This window comes from Sparassis crispa, assembly GCF_003851025.1.
Source record: "Sparassis crispa DNA, contig_000000F, whole genome shotgun sequence".
NCBI classification, from domain to species: domain Eukaryota; kingdom Fungi; phylum Basidiomycota; class Agaricomycetes; order Polyporales; family Sparassidaceae; genus Sparassis; species Sparassis crispa.
The window spans coordinates 2748050-2767612 of record NW_020939747.1 but is presented as its reverse complement, the minus strand read 5'-3'; the positions used below and the strand labels follow the sequence as shown (position 1 = coordinate 2767612).

The window sequence follows — 19563 nt, the reverse complement described above, 5'->3', positions numbered from 1 at the left end:
TCAGCCGAGGATTCCGTGCCGAAAAATGAATCACGCCGGAACGTCGAGTGGCGCGTTGTACTTTCTGTACTATGTAGATAGTGTACCCAATTGTTAAGTGTACATTTGAAGAGTCTCGAGCTCTAGAGACACGTTCGACATTCGATTTTGCCCGAATGGCACCGCCGAGCTCGTGCGGATGAGAGTCTCGCCGCGATCAGGTTGGCCACCGGGCAAATACTGCACAACACACGCGCTGTTTCACCCGCGCGGTGAGAAGAGAACCATGTTCGCCTGCTAAATTGTGCGTGGACCCACCAGTCCATGTCACGAATTCCTGTCCCCTCCCACTCTCCCTCCTACAATCGTAGCGCGGGCGCACCGACCTCTACTTCTCCAATACCCTTTCCCGACCGTGCCGTTTCTCCCTTCCCTGGTTCCACTCGTCACCAGTTGTCCACAACCATGTCGACGCTGTCCAGCTCCGTTGCAGAGACCAGGAAGAAACAGTCCAAGCGGGATGAGGTGAGCAGATCACGTTTCATGTCCTGTCCCATATCGGCGCCTGGGCCGTAAACCGTGTCTATAGTGAGCTTCTCGAGAGATGCGCTGCAGACACGTGTAGTCCTTGCGCACGATGTCCACGACACCCAGCACATCCAGCGACCGCGCGTTGCTCCCCTCCATCTCTGTTACGAGGCCCCGTCCTCATGCCCGGAAAAACACGCGTCCTGACCTCTCCGAACCATCACAGGCTATTCGCAAGAAGATAGAGTCGGAGCTCTCGCGGAAACGTACGATCTCGACCACCCAGATCCAGCACTCCCGCAAGCGCGGGACGAAGGCCAGTGTGCAGAAGGGCACCGTCGCCGCGCTCAAGCCGAGTCCCGCGTTGACCGTGCCCGAGAGCATCACGGTCTCGGAAGCCAGCCAGCTGTGCGCGGCGAAGAGGACCGACTGTGTGCTTGTAGTCGACGACGACGAAGGCCTGAGTGGGATTTTTACCGCCAAAGATTTAGCTTATCGGGCACGTCTCCAGTCGCGCTTTTCGTGTTGCGTGCTTAACGTGTCCGCTACAGGTGACTGCTGATGGTTTGGACCCCCATACTACTCAGGTTAGCGCGATAATGACGCGTGGCCCGATGGTTACGCGTGATACCACCAGTGCTACTGAGGCATTGCAGTTGATGGTGCAAAGACACTTCAGGCATCTGGTATGTCGCTCAGACGCGTATTGAGATGATGCACTTGGTGGCTAAATTCCCGTCAGCCTGTGTGTAATGAAGAAGGCAATGTCGTTGGCCTTCTCGATATCACCAAGGTCTTCCATGAGGCACTCGACAAAGTGGAGCGCAGTTCCTCTGCTTCTGAGAAACTGTACGCTGCTCTCACGGGCGTGCAGTCTGAATTGGGTGGTGGAATGGGTGCCAATCCCCAAGCTGCTGCCATGTTGTCCTACGTCGAAGCGCTGCGCGAGAAGACTGCGCTACCCGACCTTTCCAGTGTCATGGACTCCCGCACTCAGCCCGCGACTGTCGGCCCGAAGACTACCGTCAGAGACGTCGCGAAGCTGATGAAGGAGAGGCGCACCACCGCGGTCTGCGTGATGGAGACACCTACGGTCCCGCCCGGCGCCCCTGCTGCGGCTCCGAAGATTGCTGGCATCTTCACCAGTAAAGATATTGTGCTGCGTGTGATAGCGGCTGGATTAGACTCGTCCAGATGTAGTGTTGTGAGAGTTATGACCCCACATCCCGATACCGCTCCTCCTACTTTGACGTGCCACGAGGCGCTGAAGAAGATGCACAGTGCGTACATTTCCACGTCCATCGTTCATAGTACTGACACGATGGTCTTCAGACGGTCATTATCTGAATTTGCCCGTCGTTGAAGCTGACGGGCGCCTGGTTGCCATCGTCGACGTGTTGAAATTGACTTATGCAACGCTTGAACAGGTCAGAGCTTCTGTTTAAATTTGGTCATGTCGTGATCAGCTCACATGTTGTAGATGAATGCGATCACGGCTGAGACCGCTGGAGAGGGTGAAGCCGAAGGCGGACCGATGTGGGGTCGCTTCTTCGAATCCCTTGGCACGAACGAAGACTCCGAGTCTGCGCTGTCGGGCTCCGCCTTCCACACCGATCTACACTCTCGTCACCTGTACAGGACCATGTCTCACGCCCTACAATCTCCATACTCGGAAGTGCACCCCAACGACTCTGCTTCCGTTGGCGAGGAGGAGGACGCTGTCTCCGCTCTGGACGGGTACCCGAAGAAGCGCGGCGAGACGGCTACGTCAGTGACCGGTCCTTCAGGACCTGCTCCGCCCGTCGACGACGGGACGTACGTCTTCAAGTTCCGCACCCCCAGTGGACGTACCCACAGATTCCAGGCCCGCAGCGATAACGTGGAGAACTTGCGCGACATCGTTGGCGGAAAGCTCGCCACCGATCCATTTTTCACGAATTACAGGAGTCAAAACCCTTCCGAGCCCCCTCCGGATCCATCAGACTTCCTGCTGTCGTACACGGACGCGGACGGCGATGTTGTACTGATCACCTCGGACTCGGACGTGTCGGACGCAGTGAAGATTGCGAGGGCGGCTCATGATGATCGCGTCGTCCTGTACCTCCAGGGTGGGAAAGGCTGGGCAGAAGAAATGGCTGAGAAGAGCGCGGCTGCACGTGCCGCTGAGGCCGCCGCCGCTGCTGAGCGCGAGAAGGAGTTAGAGAAGGCGGCGGAGGTGGCAGCGGTTGTAGCAGCCGCCCCCGAACCGGTCCCCCAGGCACATCCCCAACCCGTGCACCACCATGAGGAGGACTTGGTGTTGGGCGTCCCGAAAGATCTGTTGCTACCCGCCAGCATAGGTGCCTTGGCTGCGGTCATTTTGGGCGTTTTCACGATTTCTCGGCTTACTCGGTAAAAATTACGGTCTGACAGAATTTGCGGACCTTTAGTATCTTCAATCGGAACCCTCGTTCAGTCTTATACCTTGCACCTGCTATGTCATACTCACGATGTCGGAATATGTTCTTCTGTGCTAAATGACCTCGATCTTGCGTACCATTTGCAACACCGCGAACGAGAGGCGACGAGTGTGGCGTCATTCACGTGACATCAATAGAACGTTAATTGCTCCAAGTTCATGCGGTTCGACTGCATTGATTACTGTTTGCAGGCCATTGGATGTTCAGAACAAACTATTGCTAGAGCTCTGCCTTGTACTTTGTCTTGCGTCGCCTGCTGCTAGCTTTTTTAAATCCGGTACATGTTCCCAAGACCGTCGTGGCGCTCCGATGCCGAAAAGGGAGCGAGATGAAGTGTTGTCGGAACTCGTGAGTGTCGCGCAGGTGCTGCCGGAAGAGTGATGTTCAATTGGTCAGGGTAGACGTCCAAAGCCTTCTCGGCGATGCTCGAGGACATCCTCATGGACGTCGTGCTAGAATCTCACCAGCAGATCGCGCGCTCCAGAGCCATCTGCGATATATGCCACACACGGTACGTCTCGTCGAACTTGTCGCGTAGGGAAGGTCACCGTGTATGAACGTGTATTTGTCTATCAGATGTAACGCAGGTACGTTTTCGTCGGGTTTGCGCGTGGCGAGGTGCTCACGAGGCGTCGCAGTCCACGTTCCCGGACCGTCCAATCCGTCCTTGCAAGCTGGAGCCTCTTCGTCGAGGGTAGCCTCTCCTGCAGGTGAAGGAAAGTCTGCGGACGCGAATGGTTCTGCGGGAACAGGCACAAGCACTCCGCTCAATGGAAATGGGAAAGACGGCACCGTCTACCTTGAATGCTTGAACTGCAAGAGACAGGTCTGCGATGCATTTGCGGTCGTCATTTCGCATGAGATGACTGTTGGGGTTTTTAGATCGCATCCACCCGATACGCAACCCACTTGAGCTCCTGCTTGGGTCTCGCGAACTCCCGCAGAGGTGCAGCGCGGAACGCTACCACGAAAGCAAAGTGCGTCCTCGATATTCCCGTCTATATAGCGTCTGAATTTCAAAATATGTACTGTAAGGCTTGCTTCTGACGCCGGTAGATCCGCTTCACCGTATCTTGAGTCAGAGGTTGGGAACATTTCTGACGACGGTAAGACTACTACGAAGGGCAAAGGCAAGTCGAAGGCCAAACGGACAGGTATGAAGCCAAGGAAGGGCTGCGCAGGCTGAGACTGACGTTTTATTTTGCAGACGAAGCGGAATTCAGCTTGAATCGCAAGCGCGTACGTTGTGTCAGCGTCTGCTGTGGTTGTGCACTTATCGTTGAATAGCCTGGTTCTCCCTCCGTGTCACCATCAAAGAAACAGAAGAAGGCGAAGATAAGTGGTGAGATATGGTCAGACTGCGGTTCTGTTTCATCAGACACTCACGGGATTATCAGGCTCGCCCATAGCCCGGGCAAAAGTGGAACCAGACGGTCCTGGGTCACCCAGCAGTGTGAGTGGAGCCCAGATGCTTTCCACCGTAATTTAACTTTGTGTTCTTTTCAGGCCTACTCTCTTCCTATATCTAACTCGCAGTCGAAAATTCCCTCGAGATTGAGAGAGTCGTCAATTGCATCTTCATTCTACCGAGAGCGACATTCCTCGTCGCCCGGATCCCCGTCACCCGGTTCTTCTCCCGCCCGCTCTATCTCCACCGCTCCATCTGCTCCATCTACTCACAGTCCTTCACTCGTCTCTTACGCTGCCCAGAAATCGAAGCCAAGGGGTGGTAAAGGTCCCAGAGCTCCTGTAAAACAGCCAAACCCTCCGCTTCCACCACCCCCCATCATCAGGGTGCCGGAGCCAGATTATCTAGTTGGTGCGTTCCCAGACGTTCCGTACACCTCCTGAGCTAATGAAGGCACCGCCAGATGTGGAAGGCGAGGAGACTGGCTCATCGACAGACACTGATAGTTCCTAATGTTAGCATCACCACTAGCACTCTCGACCCTCGTTGGCATGTACCGGATGGCACCATGTAGTCTCGCTGTGCGTTTCTTGTTCTCGCTCGCATGTCTCTCCTAATATCTCACTGGATTATCTGCTGTGGCCCATTGTTTGTAACACCAACTCTAACATTGTCGTGTCTTGCTGAATTTTGCGGGAGCATTTCACGCTCGGCAGTGTTTGTAAGAAGTGTTACTGCAGGTGGAGTGAAAGCCGGCCGGACGCATGCGTCGCCATGAACTAGTGTGCATGGAACGATTAGCCGGTGTTGCGATTGCACTCGGAGATTGCCGTTTTGGTGGCTGAATTTACGGGTGGTGGTGCTACGGGAGTATACGAGTGTTTAATGCGGTGAATGGGAAGAACGATCGCGTTGACATTGGCAAGGCATACTTGGAACACAGAGTCCCGACTGTTTGTCGGAGAGATGCGAAATTTGAGGCTGAACGAGAGGCTGAGGAACGCCAGCCACTTGCCAAAGGACGGCAAATAATCGCGGTTGCGATGGATCTGCCGTAGCACTCGATAAGTTCTCCGACGGCATTTTCTGTCGTCTCCTTTGCTCGCAGGACGACAAGCCCATCCTACAAGGCTACCAAGTCACTCTTTAACATGCCTAGGCAACCCACCCAGCCCACTCCTTCCACCATCCCCCAACATCACGACGGCTCCGATACGAAGGTCCCCTACGACGACCTCATTGACCAGTATGCCACTTCCTACAAGGCGTACACCGTAGACCCTTCATCCTTCCACTCATCCCAAACATCTCACCACAAGCCATCATATTCTCTCACAAAGCAGACCAACGACAGTGATATCACCGTGAAAGACATCAAGGATGTCGAAGGCGAGAGCACAGAGCGATTAGACTGGGGATATCCACCACCAACCACTCAGCCGGAGAAGGAGAAAGAAAAGCGGAAACTTTGGTCTGTCGTGCGTAAATTCTACTCACGAATCCATGAACGTGCTATGCTGACTTCGCGCTGCAGTTTCTACCCGATTCAATAGCGTGTCGCCTGTATCTGTTGACCGTCTTGGTCGAGACAGCCATAGACCTTGCTATTGAGGCTGAGATCTTCGTTCGGCTTCAGGAGTCTCGCGACGCAAATGGCAGCGACAATGTCGCGTCTCTGAAGATGCCAGTGTACCTGAGTATCTTCGCCATTGCTCAGTACGTGCTTCCAGGTCGTATTCCCCGTTAGACTGAGCCGTTGCGCTCTAGCTTGTTCCAATTCGTTATGGCTCTGGATGCCGTACACGCTCGTAACACTCTTCAATTTATTGCTTTGGCGTGAGTGCGTTCGCAATGGGTCTCATGCTCCCAACTCAATGTGGTTACCAGAATATTCAATGCCGTATTTCTCGTATACGCCGTCATCCAGATTGGCGAGATCCGTGGGTCTCTCCCCACCACGTCGGGAACATCCCATATTCCTATCGACGTCCTCACCACCATTATCCCCATCGTCATCTCTGTTGCCGAGCTTGCCTACTTGGCCCTTGGCTGGAAAATCTACACCGAATTTGGCTGGAAAGTGTACAAGTTCCTCGGTGCCGACCGCCAGATTAAGGCGATGTACGCGTACTTCCAGATATACCTGTGTCTGGTCAAGTTCGACGTGTTCTTCTGGGTCGGCTTCTCAGTTCAGTTCATCTGGCTCGTCCTCAACAGTCACAATGCGGAATACTATCTCACGTGTCTTGCGCTGCCATTGTCAATAGTGGTGTTGGTGATTGGTGATCAGGCAGCACGACGGGAGAACAAATGGATGATGCTGGCCTTCATGACCGGCTGTGTGGGAGCAATGGTATACTTCCTGTACAAGGCGAGTCATGTTTCTCATATTTCTCACAAAAATTAACCCTACTACCCTACCTCAGCTGGTGAAGGTGTTGAGGTTGAAGTCGACCGCTACTTTTATCCTCGTTTGGCAGACATTGACGACGTTCTGTAAGGTGCATTGATGCCGTATGAAATTTCTTACTGATCATCTATCAGCTGTCATTGCGATCGCTTTACTCATTCTTACGTTCGTGTTTGCATGCATAGTCATGAACAACTTCGGGCGGGGATTGAAGACACGCGGTAAATAATTCCCGTTACCATCATTGTCACTCCACTTATTCTGTCCGCAGTTGGCAACAACAGTACGTTGAAGCAACGCGGCAAGTCTCAAGACCTCTACAGAGGACCGATGAGTAACCATCCAAACAGGATGAGTATCGAGTAGTGCTGCGAATGTTGGAACCCGCGGACTTGTATCGATGTGTCGTGTACAATTGTTTCGGTCATCAGCGCTTGCGCTCCCGCAAGATTACCCAGGTCACGGACACAGATATCTTCGTACTCACCATCTACCTTGCATTAGTACCTGAGGCCTGACCCCTCATTCTCTTCGGTATGTCTACCCCCTTTCTTTAACTTCGTGCTCGGCTCCTTGTTGCTGGTCCACATCGGGGCGTCCTATCCTACAACTGTTGCGTAAATCTTTCTTGTACCGCATTTCTGTTTCGCACACTTGAATTCTAGATCCTCTCTTGCCGCAGTTGTCCAGTGGGAGCATCTTGTCCCATACCCCAACGATTGTATTGTTAGCTAGGGATAGTTCAACGCAGAATTAGAGTGAAGATCATTGTCGTTTTATTGCACCGGTCGCTGAGATATCGATTGTTTAAATGTACTTGCAACAGTCTAAGGGGGTGCAAAAACTCGCAGCACCACTAATACCAGTGGATTGAGGCTGAAACATTCGCTGTGTGTCTGTTACGAACCCATTGGGACTTCTCACTAAGATGTATTAGACCGAGGTGAACGTTTGGGACATCGCTGGGTGGATCTCACTCGATCTAGAGCGCTTCATCAACCGCGATCGACGTGGCAGGCGGAGTGAGTGACTACCATATCCGGTAATAACGCTTCTTTCGCACCTCCCAACAGTTTGCATGAGGACAGCCGGCCTGCCCACTGATTATGTCGCAACGGTGAGCAATGCATGCCAATCGTGGTACGAGAAATGACAATGAAAGTATCCCAGATTTAGGGCGACGGCACGGTCTTCACTGCGCGACCGCACAGCGTTACTTCCCGAGTACTATACCCCGCCGTCCTCGGGGAGGTCGTCTCCCCTCAATGGTCTGCAGCCCGGCGGTCAACGATTTGCAGATGATCTTGAAGGCCAGAACGATGAGCAGGTTAACAGCCTGACAGCGAAAGTGAAGATGTTGAAGGAAGTGAGTGAGTTGTCCCTACTCTGGCTCAGGACATCGTTGACTGAGCACGCGCACACGCCAGATCACTGTCGGGATTGGAAACGAGGTGCGAGACTCTACAGTGCAGCTCAGTCAGATGGTGTGTATACCCGCCTATTGAACGCTCTGCTGCGAGCTCATGCATGTGCAGAACGATGCCTTCTCGGAGACGTCTGGTATACTGGCAGGGACGTTCAGAAGGATGAACAACATGGCGGAACGGCAAGGCTGCCGGTGGCTGTGGTATATTGTTTTCCTCATCATCGTCTTCTGGTTCTTCATGATTGTTTGGTGGTTTCGTCGGTAATACATGCTTTACGGACATCTCGCCCGTGGGCTCCCAATGTGTCCATTCAACGCAGCGCGAAAGAAGATTTATCTCCCGGGAAAATACAAATGGAATCGCTACCATAACCTCGAAGTCAAAAGTACAGTATAAGATATGCACAAATAAAAAAAACCTGCCCGCTCGCTAATAACAACTATGTGTCGTCGCGTAGCTTGACGTTTCCAATCTCCCATATCATCCGTCGGCGAAGATACGGCATATCAGCCTGCGTGAACACAAAAGTCTCCTGCCCTCTGGATAATGATTCCATGAACTGGCAGGCAAACACTCCGCAGTCCGACCCATTCTCTTGTATTATATCCTAAGTTAAGATTAGAGAGACCATTCGTGACCGCTAGAGCACTCGTACTGACCGGCATATTGTAGTCTTGCCAACCAGTGAAATCGAACGGTCTTCTTTTCTTGTTTCTATGTTCGGCATCGAGGTATTCTCTTATATACTACATGACGTTAGATATTGCTCTGAGAATAAACGGAAATGGCTCACCTTGCACACTGATCGCCTCGGCCCCATACTGTCGTATGACTCGATCCGCTTCCTACGGAAGTTAATCGCAGCAGCACTCCAGTGCAAGTTTTTATGATTGACGGGTATGAGCACAACGTCCTTCTCGAAGATGTCGAACTGCAAGGCCAGATATAATAAATCGACTGCTGGAATAGAGGAGAAGCGCCAACCCACCTTTTTTGTCCACTTCGCCAGCCTCCCCTTCTCATAACCGTCGTCCGTGAGCTTGGCCCAAAAGAACGTGTTGAAATAGTGGATGTTCAGCACTTTCCGCCCGTTGGCGGCTACATTCTCCTTGCTCTCCTCGGACCGGTTCAAGAGCATCTGCCCGTAGAAGTTGATGATCTCGTCGTTCAGCCACGTGAGAGGCTTGAGCCGCATGATGTCTAAATCTGTCACCTGCTCCCGCCCGCACTTTGCGATCACACCCTTCTTTGCGAGGAGCGCCTTGACGGCCGCTTCGTCCTCGGGGGGTAGCGATGAGGGTAAGGGTTTCGGACCGTGCAGCTGGCGCTCGATCGCCTCGTCTCTGGCACGGTTAATGCTTCGTAGTCGGTCTAGCGATGGGGTGAATGGTTTGACCGGCGGACTATGGAGAAAGACCAATCAATGTTGCGAATAATTTCACGGCATATAACGATGACACTGACGCGTTTAGGCTTTCTCTCGCCTTGTATATTGCGCGTAACAGGAATTCAGGTGTGACATTCTGCAACGGAAATTAGTATGACTCGGGCACAGGCTTTGAGCGACATACCGCGGAGTCAGAGTATCTCCGATTTGCAGGCGCTATGTTCCTCTTGCCCCGTAAGTCCGTAAGGGAGTGAGATGCTAGACCAAAGTGAGCGGTAAAAGAACTGCCACCGACGAAAAACGTACGTGACAAGACCCTTCGCCTATCCGAGGCATCCAGGAGTGCTTGGTAGCCCATAAAACCTAGGAGGGTAACTGAACACGACGATCAACTTCCTCAGGGTGATTACTCACCTTTGAATGTGTTGAAATCGGAACTATAGCCTACGAGGCGGAATGAGAAGAGCATCGGACGCTGAAGACCGAATATACATACCCGTTCTACGTTTCATTTTGTAATACTCCTTCTGCATTTCCTCCATGCCTTTCAACCGATCCGCCTTCACTTTTTCTCTATGCTGGTAAGAACGTAAGCGACACAGACTTGATACACATCCACAACACGACTCACCCGCCTCATATGGATATGTTCCATACTGACATACGTCCTCCTCGGTAGAGAGTCCGTCCTCTGGTGGGCATGTCTTGCCATGGCCGCCTCCACCTGTGGATGCAAGCGGGAGACGGACGCGACTGTGGGTGGTGTAGAAGGGGTAGTCGCATCTGATGGTGGTGGAGAAACTAGTCCAAACGGTGCTGCGGATGATTGGTCGACTTGCACCTCACTCGGTTTGACGGGTATTCGGGAAGGCTCGGGACCCGAGGACTTTCTGTGAAGGTGAACAGTGTGCTCTGGTAATGGATGTGATGGTGGTGGCGGTGGCGGCGGTAGGGGTGCTATTGGACGTGACGATGCGCGTGAAGCTATGAAGTTTGGTGGCGGGTCTTGCGGTTGCGTGCGCCGCGGCTCTGGTGCAATTGGAGAGGTTATTGGTAGATGCTGTCTAGGAACTGGTCGACGGAAGTCTTGTGGAATGGTAGGTCGAGAAGACGGGTGGTATCGTGCCGCAGCCAAATTCTTAGTGAACGTTCGCACTCGCGAAGGTGGCCGAGACGGTGGTGGGGAGGGTAGGGGTGGAGATACAGTATCTGGGCTGGAGATTTCTGACGCTCCACCATCTGTCGATGAATTCGACGAGGCCGTCTGTGACCTATCGTATCTCCGTCCGGTCAACGTCTCGTAAGTCAGAGACCACATCTCGGTTATGAGTCTTCCCCAACGTGCACACAGGCCTTCGGTCTCTGATGGGGTGCTATTCCCTCCGGAGAAGTGATGGCTCTTTAGACGAGGTTGTTTCGGAGGGCGCATAGGCAGAAGCGGGTCGCTGGCTTGTCTCTTCCGCGGATTCATGGAAGGGCTTGTCACGGTGTCAGTGTGGCCACAGCGAAACCACTGGGTTGAAACAGGTGTTTTTCCAAGTGAATTCACAAGGAATATACCGGGCAAGAGTGTCAAAAATGCGGAGAGGGCTGAAGGAGGCACGCGTAGAGCAGTAGCTTGAGGGTGTTGTCCTCGGAAAGCAGGTATCGACACCGGAGGAGTGGCTGGAGCGAGCGCCAACTGAAGCGGCAGCCGCGAGTGAAAACTTACATAATATTAAGCATTAATGGTATACTCGACCTTCACTGTCGAGCTTGGATGGCTCAGTTGGTTAGAGCGCAGGTCTCATATCCATGAACTTCCAAGTCGAGGTGTAATCCTGAGGTCGTGAGTTCGATCCTCACTCCGAGCACTTTTTTTCATATTTTCATACATATGAAGTCGAAGGAAGAATCTAACTTGTTTTATTGCTCGGAAGCTTAGTGGGATGCAGGCACTTCGTTCAGATGAGTCACGAAGGTTGCACAATGGGATTGTCATATTGGACATGCTGTGCCATGCTAGAGATTCTGATAATGTTCAGCTTGTATCTCCACCATACCCTCCAAGTCAATAAGATTGCAGCAGAGGTCGGTAAACCACTGATATAGTTGTACTATATATTTTCTAGTTTTCCCCTGCCCCGTTCCCTCCCTCAAAGTGATATCAATTGTCCAGGGAAAGTATGTAGGCATATTTCTACGAAGTCATGACAGGGGAACGCAAGCCAAAGTTTGACACTTCTGGTCCCACCACACCTCACCTGGCACGATAGTCTGGCATCTCACATGATATGCCAATAGCATGTAGAATACAACAGGAGATTTTTCTGTATTTTTTTGAGCTGTGTTGAACATCCTAGAGAGATGCCACTCTGCAACACCAGCCAACTACAGTCCTGCAATCATGGATTTTCTGGGATCCAACCAGACCACACATACTTACCAAAAATTTGGAGCATCAAATCGACACACAGGCTTCTACATCTGCAATTTTGCAGCAATCAGGTAAGGGAATAGAGCTGTAGAAAACAATCTGGCACTTCTGAATCATTTGGCATATCCAGGTCAACCATAGTAGACCTAAGTTTGTCTTTCCCAGAGAAGGTAAAACAGTATTGGTTGAAGCACTTTTCCCGTGGATGTGAAAAGGACTAGTGGTGTGAAAATGACCGCTCGTACATTGTTCAGAACAATCCCTGCATTGATGATCTTGCATCGGCAGACATCACATTCACACAAGTGTTTTCAGCTGGACTGCGTGGACATGGCGGAATCCTTCGTTATCGATGAGGCGAAGTACCATACATGCATCACAAGGTCCAAGTATGTGATCTCCAACTTGATGCCGCTATGTAGTACTTTGCAGAGCCGGTGCTGGCATGTAGAGCACGATGCCGCCTGAGCTCGGGCGCTCTCAATCAGCCCAACAAAAGGTACACCCAAGGAGAATGCCACGATAACGGTTGACGGGACCGGAGAGTGAGCACCACCACGTACACCTGGAAGCAGACTGCCAATAACGACAGGAATAATCCACTGACCACATCTCCTACAACCCCTTCGATGCATGGGCTATCTCTCTATTGCGTGGCGCGAAAGCGCATGGTGGGAGCCGGGTGTGGACAGCACGCGGGTTCCTCGGCACAATGTGCGGTGGACGGCCGTCTATCACAGCCGAGCACAGTGGGCGTTAGTGCGCCGTTAAGCGCGACGACGGGGTAGACGATGGAATGAATGTATTGGCGAGCCTGGCTGAATCGCGAAGAGCAGACGGCGTCCGGGCCCTAGGACAGGACATAGCGCCAGCTCCGGGCTGCAATTAAGATGCGCGTCAGATGCCACAGATAACTAGACTCGCAAGCGCCAGCGATGGCAGGATCAGCTCGTGTACGCAGCGAATGTGCCGCGGGGTACGTAGAAAGAGTCGCACATGCTTGGAGACAAGACAAGGGTGCAGGATAAGAGAGAAGGCTGAGAGGGAGGCGGCAGGCCCGAAGCGGCGTGGGCGCCGGGTCGGAGAGCTCGGACTAGCCTGCTGAGCCAGGTTACTGCAGCAGCAGTGCCACACGGTTGCGCACGCCTCTCCTGACTCGGCCTTCCATTTCTCATCCCCCCTTCACACGTTGAACCGCATATAAGCCCTCGCGTTCGGAACAATTCGCAGGCCCCCATCGTTCACCTCAGCACTATCGCCCACCAGCTCCTGCCGTTCGCACATCATGGGCATGAGCTACCGCCGCTACCTCGCCGGAGCGCGCATCTACGGGTGCTCGAACTGCAAGACCCACTTGGCTACCATCCACTCGATGATATCGCGAGTAAGCACCAGGCAAAATGGCGCCGTGTCCGCTCCATACTTACCGGGTTATCTGCGAATGTTAGGCATTCAACGGTCAGCACGGCCGAGCATACCTCTTTGACGTCGTGTGAGTACCATTACTCCTGTGGGTACTATGTGTTCTGAAATATGCGCAGCGTAAATGTCATCGAGGGCGAGCCCAACGACCGGCAAATGACAACGGGTAACCACACTGTCAGGGACATCTACTGCTGCAAATGCGGCGTCACTCTGGGATGGAAATATGTGCGCCACAGCGCCGCTCCTGTGCGGTTGAGACTAAATATCGTTCATTGCGGCTAGGATCGCGCGTACGAGCCCTCGCAGAAATACAAGGAGGGCAAGTACATTCTCGAGCGCAACCTCCTGGTCGACGTGCAGTGAGCACGCCCGCGGCAGCGAGCCGCCGTGTACAGCTCTCACCGGGTCGGTTTCGGTTTCGGGACGTCGTGGGCGGTGCATATGCGCATCGCGCCCGCGCTCCCGTCGGTCGCTCGCTCTGGTTTCGCCGTCTTCTTGCCATCATATCGGACACCCGCGTCTGCGGGCGACGTGCAGTGGGGTTCACGAGGGGCGGGACCCCACACGCATTAGAAGAGGTCTCGAGGTTGGTGGGGTGCGGCATTCCCTGGGAGTCCTCGTCATGGCTCCTTCCTGGCCATCGCGGCGTCACCGCACATATGGGACACATCGTCAGCCATCTCCGGCGCCCCAACCGCAGCGGCGTTATGCGCACACACACAGTCGTGGCGCGCTTCCGTTCCGACTTGCCTATCTCCCTTACATCCCCAAACATTCCCCACGTAGAGCCATCCAGTGTTCGTTTGTTCAGATTGTTGCTCCGTTTATACTGCATGGGACGTCGCCATCATTTTATCTGGACGTCAATTTTAATGGTGTATATTTCTGTACCTGACAAATATATACATTCGACTGAAAGTGTTACGGCCGACACGGAGTACGACAAAGACGTAAACAAGGACTCTGTAAAATCAGCATACGCAAACAGACGGAGCGTATGGGTCTCGCGGCGTATGGGCCTTCTACGCAGGCGACCTCCGGAAGACGCGGAGATTCTTCCACCTGCACCCACAAACGAGCACTGGCGAGCAAGAGTCGAGACAATATTGGGGAAGGTGGTCATACATACAATGCGAACGATCAAGATCTGTTCGAATTCCACAGTGCTTCGGCATCAGAGCATGACCGGCGATCTTGTGCATTGGGGCGAATAAGAAGCGAGAGAGCGTGGAGGAGTAAATGCCCGGGGGCGGACGAGGCATGGGGCGAACGCATAGCAGACGAAGAGCCTATGGTATACGAGCGTGTCGGGAAATCTCATAGTCAAGCTAGTCTAGTCAAGTGGCCGTGGCCGGCAGGTTTGGGGTAGGACGGCGTAAGGCAGAGCTATACTTGTGCAGGCCTAGTAAGTTATCGACCCCATGGCTCTCAGGCTGTCGCCCATTGCCCAGAGATGACAAAGGTGAGGAGAAAAGCAGGGGTAAGGACGTTCGCGAAGACGATGGCGGTGCTTAGACGGCTGTGGCTAGGGAATGTAGGAAAAATGATGCGCATTGATGGATGGTTTCGGGTGTTGTTCGCAGCAGAAGCAGAAAGGCAGCGATGCGAGCTGGTGAGCAGGATAGCGGTAGAGAAGAGAGCAGGAAAGAGAGCAGTTATAATCAGTTACAACATGGAAGGCGAAGTCGGACAGAAGAAGTCGGGGCACGTGACCGGGAGAAGGGCGCAAAGGAAAGGATAGCCAGTTGTTGGGGTTGACGTAGCGTATATATTCCCCAACGGCCATCGCTGGGTGAGATGTGCACCCCCGCATTCTCTTATTCCTTCTCCAGACCACTCTAGTCTCCCAGTCCCCGCCGTCGCGGCGCAATGGGTGAGCCCGCCAGTCGTCCCATCGCCTCGCGTACGCTAACCAGAGTCTCCCAGCCGTCATGACCATGTCTGCTGGCCCGTCCACCTTCAAACCCGGCCCCATGCGGCCCCACGTCTCGTCCCCGCTCGCTGCCACCGGCGCGGTGCGCCCACAATCGACTCGCAAGATCTCCAATACACCCGCCTTCCCCGTCTCCCGCCCGCTTCGCCCGTTCCCCTCCATCGCGAGCTCGCTCTCTGGCGGCGCACACCGCTCGTCCGGTGCGCCGGGCAAGAAGCCCATAAAAATCATCGAACCCCCGCCCGACTTCAAGGGTGCCTTCGTCCTCAACCTCACCCAGGCCGAGCTCAGCCGGCAGGACTGAGGCCTCCACACTGGTATGCTCTCTACCCTGCCTTCCTCGTTATCAGCCACGCTCTAACACGCGCACGCTATCTACGCGTAGTTCGTCGTCCGCACGCTCGCTCATACCCCGGTCCTCCCTTCGTTCCCATGTTGTCCTCGTACGAAACTCCTTGGAAGTCACACTGTACCAATACATATTTATTGCCATACTAGATCGCCCGTAATTATTCTTCTCCAATTTCCTTCCAGATCCTACCTTATCACCTCTTACCCGACGCCCTTCCGTCGCCCTTCAGGAACACTTCAGTTTCCCCACTTCGAAATCCTTCTGTTTGTGACAAGTCAGTACCTACTAGTTTGTCCGTTCCTGTTCCCCTTCCGCTGGGATTTGGGAGTCTTGGGGCTGTTGTCTGTAGATTAGAGTACACGTTCGCGCGGAAGTGGGAGTGAATGCCAGTCCGAACTCGAGGGGAGCTCAGTACGTATATACCACAGCGACGCGCAGCGCAATTAATATACACATTTGTGTGACAGAACGCCCGAATCGCAAAGACCGCCAACGGCACTGTATTGAGTCCGTGTTCCCAACGAGCACCCCGCGCGTACCCCACTCGCCTACCTCGAGCTGGGCACGCACCAAGAGGTCGTCGATAAGGGGACGCGAAGATAAGAGTAGGAAGAGGGGCACAGAGCCTCCATTCCAACCCCAGAGTTTCCCCACTCGGCCGCACAGGCTGGCGCGGTACGCCTGATCCCACTTACAGGGCACGCCGCGGTCCGATCGATTCTCTCTATTCCCCTCCCAAGCCCATTCAATGATTCATCGCATTTTAGTGGCAGTGCGAGCGGAGGGCGCGAACGCTCCTCTGGGTTCGCGTGCGAACCGCGCCTCGTACGCGCACCGCGACTGTACGCAGGACGGTCGGAGCGGAGGACAGTCCGTGAGAGCAGATCCTGCCCTTCGACTGGGTGCGAGGGGGTGACCCGGTGGAGATCTACTCTGGCCCGGGAACTTGATATCGAATGAATGGCACTGCGCTGCAGCAACTCGCAGGGCCACCATGGCTCCCCGGAGCTCGCGCGCCGATGGCGGAGGGATTCGATGAGATCGATTCGACTCATCCAGCGGCTTGCCGGCCATACATACATTTAACTTGACGCGGGGACGGGCTGCGCAGAGGCGTATCGCCGCCTGCGCCGCGAATTGATAGAGGAGACGGCCTGGCTGACGACCACCATGGCTCCCCGGAGCTCGCGCGCCGACGGCGGAGGGATTCAATGAGATCAATTCGACTCATCCAGCGGCTTGCCGGCCATACATACATTCAACTTGACGCGGGGACGGGCTGCGCAGAGGCGTATCGCCGCCTGCGCCGCGAATTGATAGAGGAGACGGCCTGGCTGACGAAGGTCCCACAACGGTGACGTGCTCCTGATGCCAGCGAGCCCCGCTGAGTCACCTCCCAGTCTTGACGCCGGCTGATCGCAGCGAGGGTATACGCGGTGTGAACGGGTTACCCACCTGCAATGTCGAACAGAGAGCGCGGGCTCGTCGGTGGGCTGGTTATCGATAGGGAGAGGGCATCCGACGACCGAGCAGGCCTCCCACGTCAGAGACGTTTCAGCGCCCCGAGTGAATTCGAGTAAAGCACGAGGAACGCGAGCGACACCTAGGGACAGCGCTGAGCCAAAGCGAGCAAGGTTTGCTTTCACCAGCCAATGTTTGCTGCGTCACTTAGGCTTGACGCCCGCCAGGTAAGTCGGTAGGTAAATTGAATACCCCCATTGGCACAATGGTCCAGGAACACCGGGCTGTTGTACCTAGATTACAAGGAGTCAGCGGATGACCTGCTGCGATACGCACGTCGTAACCTACTGCCCTGGCTGAATGGAAAGGAGAGGGAAAGAGCCAACGCGTTACTAGATTCGTGGCTTAAAAAGTACGCTCGATGGACGGTTGTCTGGCGCTACATCCGAAGCAGCATCTCGGAATCACCAGTGGGGCTAAGGCAAGGGGATTGCCGATTTGATGTGATGAGGAGACCGTGCGTGAATCGATGAAGGCCACAGGGATTGATACACGCAAGCCAGCGAGCGTGTGGCAGGAATGCAAAGGGAGCCGCAGCGAAACCGTAGACGCCAGCCTCCTTAGCGCGGGCATGTCCAGCGGTAGCATCGGAACGCCCCTATTAGATCAATGTCCTGTGAGAACGGCACCTGTGACATTGGGGAAGCACCCACGATATCGATCGGGACCGAACGTCGGCGTGCCTGTCTGTGTACACGCCAGGCGCAGCGAAATGAGCAATTTGAAAAACGCACTTGCTTCTGCAGGCCTTGGGCCATAAATACTCCTCTGAGTTGGGATCACAGCGGGGAGTCCTGTATGGATGAGATAGCTGTTCAGATCGTTGCATGTCTGCCGTCACCACGACAACTTGCGTAATTCGCAGTGTTTCTCCTTGCGGTGAGCGTGGAAGCAGGTGAGAGTAATGAGATAGAAAAGGACAGAACCTCCGGAGCTGTGAAGTGATTTGATGCATTTGACCCACAATGCCAGTCAGAGGCGACACATCCCGGCAGCCTGCAAATGGGCCAAGAATGAGCGCAGACGAGCCTGAGTCAATTGCAACGACAGAGGCCATCACAAGGCAGTCCTGTGCGCTGCGCGCATGTACGGAGTGGTTGCTATTCCCATACTCTTTCAGAGCTGCGCGGCGACACGGCGCACAGCTCTTGGCGTTCAGTGGAGCTGGCTCCAGTGCTGCGCGCGTAGGTGTCAGGTCGGATCCGAGGATGAATCAGTGAACAATAACGGGGTACCCACGGACGTTTAGCTTCCTTCCATGCACTAGCTGCTTCCAAGCAGTGAAAAACACAGTGACGGCGACCATGGACGGCGGAAGAAACGAGCAAAAAATAAGGTCTCGACGCTACGGGTGTCGGACACTATGGACGTCGTTTTCTCGTATAGAGATGTGCTTTGCGAACCGTGTGTGACCGGCGAGTTGTGGAAGAGAGGAACATGCGTGGTGCAGCAGCCAAGCCAGAGAACACGACCTTAAATGCACCGAGCGCCTGAGGGTAGCGAAAATTTCAGACTAGTTGAGAGTCTCGAGGACTGGTCAGAGCACGGTAAAGCCCGACCTACGGGTACTAGAGGATCCACTTCTTAGTTGAGAAATACCGTCCCTCGATCACCGTAATATAAGTATCTGACAGAATTGCAGTGATTAGACTGATTATCGTGCGGTAAGGACGGAACTTTACGTTCAATATTGCTGCTGGTCCATCGTTTAGTTTAAGTACAGATCCTTGATTGATATACTAGAGGTTATCGGAATGAAGCGTTAGTTGCATGCCATAAGTTCGTGCGATGCTCTCGCATACCTTGTACCTGTATAGGAGATATGAGAGAAATGACATAAAGTTTAGTAGTCAGAAAACTCGTAAAAGGGTATATGACAGAACACCCAGATAGCAAGATGACTCGGAACGCCACCGTACAAAATAGATGCGGTTGACACATATCATGCGGTGGAAACTTGATATAGTGTCCTTCTAGACAGCTCGCATTCAGAAGGTCCGTTCCACTGCAGACTGAACATGAGCTGCGAAAAGTGCCCAATCATTGATGTCGAAACTTCCTGGCTTGTTAATTGATCTAGCGGTCAAAATCCAGTAAAACCGTGCGTTCTAGCACATTACCTAACCCGTAGATCATCCAAGTCCAGTGGATCCTCTTTTTGTCCCAAGGCTCGAATAATTACACACCTGCAACTCCCCGAGTCTTTTGTGTATGCTAGCCTGTCGGAAAGAATCGAAGGCAACCTCGGGAGCTTCGGGAAGGAGGCCTGTGTTTGTAGAACCCACCGAGTCCCTTTGGCACACGCATCGCTATCTCCT

General features: G+C 53.8%; 7 protein-coding genes and 1 non-coding gene across 8 annotated transcripts; 7 read left to right on the top strand and 1 right to left on the bottom strand.

Annotated features, from left to right (window-relative positions):
• Window positions 1-303: 303 nt before the first annotated feature.
• Window positions 304-2902, top strand: SCP_0110110 (Meiotically up-regulated gene 70 protein; the record flags this gene model as incomplete). Its single annotated transcript, XM_027753240.1, has 6 exons — window positions 304-504; window positions 734-1006; window positions 1059-1193; window positions 1250-1787; window positions 1840-1934; window positions 1988-2902. 6 exons carry the CDS (start codon window positions 304-306, stop codon window positions 2900-2902), a joined length of 2157 nt encoding a protein of 718 aa, XP_027609041.1.
• A 486-nt stretch (window positions 2903-3388) lies between these two features.
• Window positions 3389-4817, top strand: SCP_0110100 (hypothetical protein; the record flags this gene model as incomplete). Its single annotated transcript, XM_027753239.1, has 9 exons — window positions 3389-3477; window positions 3543-3553; window positions 3605-3792; window positions 3849-3943; window positions 4002-4120; window positions 4174-4205; window positions 4254-4308; window positions 4364-4419; window positions 4473-4817. 9 exons carry the CDS (start codon window positions 3389-3391, stop codon window positions 4815-4817), a joined length of 990 nt encoding a protein of 329 aa, XP_027609040.1.
• A 708-nt stretch (window positions 4818-5525) lies between these two features.
• Window positions 5526-7150, top strand: SCP_0110090 (hypothetical protein; the record flags this gene model as incomplete). The annotated part of the gene is made up of 7 exons (XM_027753238.1): window positions 5526-5852; window positions 5909-6090; window positions 6142-6210; window positions 6262-6745; window positions 6801-6870; window positions 6919-7005; window positions 7056-7150. 7 exons carry the CDS (start codon window positions 5526-5528, stop codon window positions 7148-7150), a joined length of 1314 nt encoding a protein of 437 aa, XP_027609039.1.
• A 740-nt stretch (window positions 7151-7890) lies between these two features.
• On the top strand, window positions 7891-8475 carry SCP_0110080 (Protein transport protein; the record flags this gene model as incomplete). Its single annotated transcript, XM_027753237.1, has 4 exons — window positions 7891-7901; window positions 7955-8150; window positions 8212-8268; window positions 8320-8475. 4 exons carry the CDS (start codon window positions 7891-7893, stop codon window positions 8473-8475), a joined length of 420 nt encoding a protein of 139 aa, XP_027609038.1.
• A 175-nt stretch (window positions 8476-8650) lies between these two features.
• SCP_0110070 (Sentrin-specific protease 1) lies at window positions 8651-10916 on the bottom strand (the record flags this gene model as incomplete). Its single annotated transcript, XM_027753236.1, has 10 exons — window positions 8651-8818; window positions 8871-8957; window positions 9005-9142; window positions 9200-9614; window positions 9676-9734; window positions 9783-9856; window positions 9905-9961; window positions 10013-10042; window positions 10095-10176; window positions 10230-10916. 10 exons carry the CDS (start codon window positions 10914-10916, stop codon window positions 8651-8653), a joined length of 1797 nt encoding a protein of 598 aa, XP_027609037.1.
• Window positions 10917-11351: 435 nt separating this feature from the next.
• SCP_t0110060 lies at window positions 11352-11451 on the top strand. The gene is made up of 2 exons: window positions 11352-11389; window positions 11416-11451. It is a non-coding gene; the product is annotated as a tRNA-Met (tRNA).
• Window positions 11452-13299: 1848 nt separating this feature from the next.
• SCP_0110050 (Protein yippee-like) lies at window positions 13300-13802 on the top strand (the record flags this gene model as incomplete). Its single annotated transcript, XM_027753235.1, has 4 exons — window positions 13300-13398; window positions 13463-13506; window positions 13556-13664; window positions 13722-13802. The coding sequence occupies 4 exons, from the start codon at window positions 13300-13302 to the stop codon at window positions 13800-13802; spliced, it is 333 nt and encodes a 110-aa protein (XP_027609036.1).
• A 1506-nt stretch (window positions 13803-15308) lies between these two features.
• Window positions 15309-15676, top strand: SCP_0110040 (hypothetical protein; the record flags this gene model as incomplete). Its single annotated transcript, XM_027753234.1, has 2 exons — window positions 15309-15312; window positions 15366-15676. The coding sequence occupies 2 exons, from the start codon at window positions 15309-15311 to the stop codon at window positions 15674-15676; spliced, it is 315 nt and encodes a 104-aa protein (XP_027609035.1).
• Window positions 15677-19563: the final 3887 nt, after the last annotated feature.